General features: G+C 49.1%; 3 protein-coding genes across 3 annotated transcripts; 1 reads left to right on the top strand and 2 right to left on the bottom strand.

The window, feature by feature from the left end:
- Nucleotides 1-499: 499 nt before the first annotated feature.
- On the top strand, nucleotides 500-2,669 carry FPSE_02052 (uncharacterized protein; the record flags this gene model as incomplete). The annotated part of the gene is made up of 2 exons (XM_009255171.1): nucleotides 500-2,446; nucleotides 2,493-2,669. 2 exons carry the CDS (start codon nucleotides 500-502, stop codon nucleotides 2,667-2,669), a joined length of 2,124 nt encoding a protein of 707 aa, XP_009253446.1.
- A 38-nt stretch (nucleotides 2,670-2,707) lies between these two features.
- Nucleotides 2,708-3,835, bottom strand: FPSE_02053 (uncharacterized protein; the record flags this gene model as incomplete). The annotated part of the gene is made up of 2 exons (XM_009255172.1): nucleotides 2,708-3,678; nucleotides 3,733-3,835. The coding sequence occupies 2 exons, from the start codon at nucleotides 3,833-3,835 to the stop codon at nucleotides 2,708-2,710; spliced, it is 1,074 nt and encodes a 357-aa protein (XP_009253447.1).
- A 625-nt stretch (nucleotides 3,836-4,460) lies between these two features.
- Nucleotides 4,461-5,543, bottom strand: FPSE_02054 (uncharacterized protein; the record flags this gene model as incomplete). Its single annotated transcript, XM_009255173.1, has 1 exon — nucleotides 4,461-5,543. The coding sequence occupies one exon, from the start codon at nucleotides 5,541-5,543 to the stop codon at nucleotides 4,461-4,463; it is 1,083 nt and encodes a 360-aa protein (XP_009253448.1).
- Nucleotides 5,544-6,000: the final 457 nt, after the last annotated feature.

Genomic DNA, 6,000 nt, shown 5'->3' with positions numbered 1-6,000 from the left:
TATAGGAACAGCCCGATGCGGGGGTCGAACCCGCAACCTTGAGATCGCGTACTCGTAAGAGTCTCACGCTCTACCGATTGAGCTAACCGGGCGTGGCTCTGTATGTTGAAGGTTGAGCTCTAATTCCCATCTATACAGACAACAAAACTGGGATTGTCGAACTGGCAAGCTTCGACCAGCCGTAGGATAGGTAGGTAGGGACAACTGTCAAGAGATAATTGTGTCCATTGGCTACTCATCATTGGTAAATATGGTGAATATTCTTACGTACGATCAGATATTAACCTCAAGGCATATTCACTCAAGATCCACTACCTGTGCAGTTGACGACTGCAGTGTCTAAATGATCCCACGTGGTTACTCTGCATATCAGCCCTTGGATGTTGGATCTGGAGCTAACACAGAAAAGTCAGCCATGACGCAAAGACTCACTTCGCGCTGTTTACTTCCCTCTTAGACCTTAACCTCATGCGCTTTTATTCCCTGAGGAGTGGCCAACATGGTCATTTTGACATCAATCCGAAAGTCCCCAGCTTATCTTTACGCCAAAACGTATTGCCTCTGCGCGCTGGTCAGCCTCGTTCAAGCAACACCCATCTCATCGCGATTTCGACCAGCCAATCTGACAAGGCCAACGCGCTTTAGGAATGGAAAGGCCTTGACATCCCGAATAGCTCCAGACAATGAGCCTGATAAGGTCTCGTCATCCAAGACGACGCGTATTATTGATCGATGGTATGCCAGAGTTGCGGATTTGGCTTCGGTGAAGACCTCACTAAAACGCGATGAAACGGATATTGCGACGTATCGCGAGTTACAGTGGGATGCAAAGGTCCGTCATGGCTCATCGTTACACCCAAAAGAACAAGAATTTATCCAGTTGCGAAAAGCAATGATCTCATCTCAGGGTAAAAACTCACTTCACAACTTTCTCGGTCTTCCACCAGACGAAATTGTCGACCCAAGAGATGTCCCACTCCTCTCCTTGGGAGGCTCAGGTGGTGGCTATAGGGTTATGTACGGCTTCACAGGCTTCATAGTCGCTGCTAAAAAGGCAGGCTTGTGGGATTGCATCACCTGGACTGCCGGTGTGAGCGGAAGCTGTTGGACGATAGCAGCGTACTACACAATTGCCAGGCACGATATCTCCAGACTTGTTGATCATTACATGACTGTAGCAAGTGAACTCGCGCACCCGATGAGTATGTATGCTCTTGACAAGGTTGCGCGGAGTAAAAGAGGTATATACTTCTTAATTGGCCCTCTGGTGAGCAAAGCCCAGAAGAGCATTATTGGATTGAGTGTCATGGACCTTTATTCTACTCTCACAGCAACATATCAACTTTTGTCGAGGGAACCAAAAGGGAGACTGAGTAGAGCCACATTTCAGTGGTCTAGAATTTGGCAAAGGTCAGGAATCGACAAGGCACTGGAGCCGATGCCAATTCTCGCCGCTGTCAGACGTGTCCCAAGATACTCATACAAGCCCAAAACTATTTCCACCAAGGCCACAGCTATTCAGAACGATAATATCGCGGGAAACATGGATCCAATGCGCAACGGCTCTGAGAACAAGTCCAAGGACAGTTCCAAGAAGTTGTTTCAGTACTTCGAGATTTCACCCTTGGAAATAGGCAGTCCAGATCTGAATCGATACGTGCCTACTTGGTCTTGGGGACGCACTTTCGTTTCCGGCCATTCGGTTGACCGTCGACCGGAGCAATCATTTTCACTTTTACTGGGACAATGCACCAGTGCACCAGCGGGGCCGTTGACAGAGTGTATAAAAGCTCTCTTGGTGTCGATCCCCAAAGACACGGTAATGGCGCGCTTGGTAGCCATGCTCAACAGGTTCTTGCAGTCGAAGCATTTGGAAGGGTTCTGGGGGAATCCGATCCGAGCAGGACACGACCCAAATCCATTCTATGGACTGGAGAAACCTGCCATGGCAAGAGAACATACTTCTGAACATCCCTCATACAGACCACGAGCGACTGAACCCGAGGTTACGGAGAGAAGGAGTCTTATGACCATGACTAACAGTCCTGCTGTAGACCTTCCACCATGGGAAGCGCAAGGACGTACAAGACTCATGGACTGTGGAATGGCCAATAATCTTCCCAACCATGTCCTTGCGAGGCCAGAAAGAGGCGTTGACATTTTTATCTCTTTTGATTCATCCTCGGATGTGCAGACTGGAGCAGCTGTGCAGCGTCTACATCACTTCGCTGCAGACTTTGACTTTGAACTACAAGAAGAAACTAAAGTCTTCCACAGTCCGAGGAGAAACGTCGAGCTGGCTTCGGATCATGGACTGGAAGTCGAGTCACGATATCTCCATCAATATGGCAGAGTGTTTCGGGGTACGCGCGAGAGTGGAAAGACCATTTACATCATTTACTGCCCACTTTTGCCAAATGGCATCAACCCAAACTTCAACCCTTCGGTAAGTCTTTAATTTTGTACTGGTAATCTGTACTAACTGGTATCAGACAGCCTCCTTCTCAACCTCGACAAACCTCATGTGGACACCAGACCAAGTCCAAAGCGTGCTTACAACAGCTGAAGCGAACATCACAAATTATGCTTTCGATACTATAAAACGGGTAGTTAGAAAGGTGTATGAAGACAAAAAGGCACATAGACAGACATTAGAGACCATGAGTTAAATATACAGAGGTTTATCTATGAGGTTCTAAGCACATACTTAAGCAGTAACTCCAGGAGTCTCGCTTATAATTGTCAAAAACTTGTTGGCCCTCGTCTTTCCATCTCTCAAGGCAATGAGGCCTTCGGAAAGTCCATGCAAACCATTCTTGCCAACAATGTACGGATGAGCAGTCAGCCAGCCCTCACGAAGTCCACTGGAGAACGCAGCAGCCCATGTCAAGCCCAACATATGATCCTTCTCATTCTTCTCGTGCACCTGGTTGACGCCTGTGTGGAAATTTTCGACACTAGGGCCAATGCCCTCAACATCGTCCTTCTTGAGGAGGTTTGTCATTCTTGGCTTGCGACCATTGGCGTCGGGAGGACCACCGATGGCCTTGGAAACGACCCTGACTGTTGAGTCTTCGGAGACGCTGTCGTAGGCTGTCCAGCAGCGATTATCGGGGGCACCACTGTTCTTGATAGCGTCCTTGATAGCAGCGACGAGCTTGTCTTCGGTGTCGTGAAGAGTGTAGTCGACCGAGACATCGCCCTTGCTCGCATCCAGGAAGGGCCTGATGAATTCACTTCGCTGGCTTCCGACAGCGATAATGGGGTGCACGTTAGCAGCAGCGGCGAGCTTGATGGCAAAAGCTGCCGTAGCTGTGCTAGCCCCGTACACGAGCAGAGGACGTTTCTCGTCCAACTTGGCCAGTGGTGACCAAGGTTCAGGGAGTTGCAGCTTTTGGAACAAAGCGCAGACAGAGGTGTAAGCAGCAAGGGGAACAGTGGCAGCCTCCTCGTAAGAGATGGAGTCTGGGATGTGGAAAGTGGTGTTGTAGGGCGCAATGGCATACTCTGCGAATGCGCCATGAGGAGTAAACAGCTCGTGGAAAGCGGCTACGCGATCGCCCTTGTGGAAGCCGACGACGTTTTCACCTACAGCCTCAACGAGGCCAGCGATGTCATCGCCAATGTTGGATACCATTCCGAAGACGGTTGGCATTTTCCAATCCTTGGGGTTTGAGCCTGAAATTACGCTAGTTGGATGAAGACCAAGTCAGGCTCTGTAGATTTACGTACCTGCGACGACAACCTTGATGAGTACCTGACCCGGACCAGGCTTCGGGATGGGAGAGTCGATGATCTCAACAGAGGCGTCCTTTTGGACAATTGCTTCCTTCATGATGTATAAGTTGATTTTGTAGGTAGTAATAGTAGTATAATTTAGGAATGAGGCCTGACGGTGATTGATTTGATGCGATTGATGGTTGTCTAAAGCCACACATGCCTTTTATAATGCCCGTTATATAACGCCATGGCCAGGGAGATAGTACCTACTAATGAGGATTGCGGAGAGAGTGGATGTTTTCGGGTTCCTCTAATAACCCGGACCCATCGCGCCCATAATGAAAGTAGCGTTGAATACTAACTAACTTGATCTGCGGAGTGGCGGCCTCGTGCTTTGACACTCCTCACTCTTAAGGTTCGCGGAGTATGCATCACCCATGGTCTTGATGCTGCGGAGTTTGGAATTCCGCGTAACATTATCTTGCACTACTGACCGCACAGCTTGGTCCTGCGAAGAATTGCAGCCGCATTGTTCAAACACATGTTTCGTGTTGACCGTGGCTGCCCAACGAAGCACATGCAGTTTCGAAAGCGAGATACATCAACCACGTAATAGTCGCTGACATACAGGGTATTGCTCCAGCTACAACATTTCTACTGCCCGGTTCACGGTCATTGTAAAATACAACAAAACATCCTGTAATTGGATTCAAATTGAGTAATGCCTTTGCACTGCGCTTCTAAGATGAAAGGATCTCCTTCTCGATGGCCTCACCCAATGACTGCGTGGTTCCCTTCCCACCTACATCGGCAGTCATGACAGCTGGATCCGACCTCGCCAACACATTCTCAATGGCTGCCATCATGCCATTCGCAGCGTCTGTGTATCCGAAATGCGACAGCATCATCTGCCCAGCCCAGATCATACCCACAGGGTTTGCAATACCCTTCCCGTAGATATCTGGCGCGCTACCGTGAACTGGCTCGAATAGACTTGGGAAATTCGCTGCTGGGTTGATGTTGGCTGACGGCGCGATGCCAATGGTTCCAGTGCAGGCCGGGCCGAGATCAGACAGGATATCGCCAAAGAGATTAGAACCGACAACGACATCGAAGATTTGAGGTCGCTGGACGAAGTGTGCCGTTAGAATATCAATGTGGTACTTTTCCACTGCAACGTCTGAGTAGTTCTTGCTCATTTCCACCACGCGTTTATCCCACCAGGGCATCGTGATGCCGATGCCATTGCTCTTGGTAGCACTTGTCAACTTCTTCCTCGGCCGACTTTGCGCAAGATCAAACGCGTAGCGAAGAACACGGTCAACCCCAACACGCGTCATGACGGTATCTTGAATTACAGTCTCTCGCTCTGTACCTTCAAACATGATGCCTCCAACGCTGGAGTATTCTCCTTCTGTGTTCTCTCGCACGATCCAAAAGTCAATCTCGCCTGGTTTGCGCCCTGCTAGTGGACAAGGAATACCAGGCATCAGGCGACACGGCCGTAGGTTGATATACTGGTCAAATTCACGACGGAATTTGAGAAGACTGCCCCAGAGACTGACATTGTCAGGGACTTGGTCAGGCATACCAACAGCGCCAAAGTAGATTGCGTCAAAGGCTGTAAGGGTATCCTTCCAGTCATCAGGCATCATCTTGCCGTGCTTTTCGTAGTAGTCGCAGCTTGCAAAGTCAAACTCTGTGAATTCGAGTGAGAGGTTATATTTCTTTGCTGCAGCTTGAAGACAACGGACGCCATAGGGCATGACTTCTTTGCCAATGCCGTCGCCAGCAATAACGGCAATCTTGAGGGTTTTTGACATTGCGATAGATAAAGACTTGTGTGACTTGAGAGAAAGATGTAGGGAAAGTTTTTGTTAAATATGTTGTTATCAAAATGCTAGGCTGCTTTGAGCTTTATGAAGCTGTACTGACGACAACGGCTAGTGAGGAGAAACCGGACATTGAGAGTCCGACGTGACTCCACCTGTCCGATTTATGATCGGCGGACAAAGAAATGTCCGCCCAGACATCTCGGTCCATGGTACCACAAACCGTCGGGGAACCACCATCGTCGCCGACTGCAAAGTTTGTCTTCTTGTTCGACTTAGCGTAACTGAAGCGGATAACTGATATCCTACGTTGCCATTGTGCGATGCTCTGGACCGTTTACATTGCAACATGCTCGGCAGAAGAAAATACCGCTTCTAGCCAGAGCCGGTTCGTTTAAAACAATGACGGCATAGATACTCTCCGCAGTTCCAACACCACGGAAAACAA

Source organism: Fusarium pseudograminearum, chromosome 2, assembly GCF_000303195.2.
Source record: "Fusarium pseudograminearum CS3096 chromosome 2, whole genome shotgun sequence".
NCBI classification, from domain to species: Eukaryota; Fungi; Ascomycota; class Sordariomycetes; order Hypocreales; family Nectriaceae; genus Fusarium; species Fusarium pseudograminearum.
The sequence above is the reverse complement of the archived record's forward strand: the minus strand, read 5'-3'. Positions and strand labels throughout refer to the sequence as shown.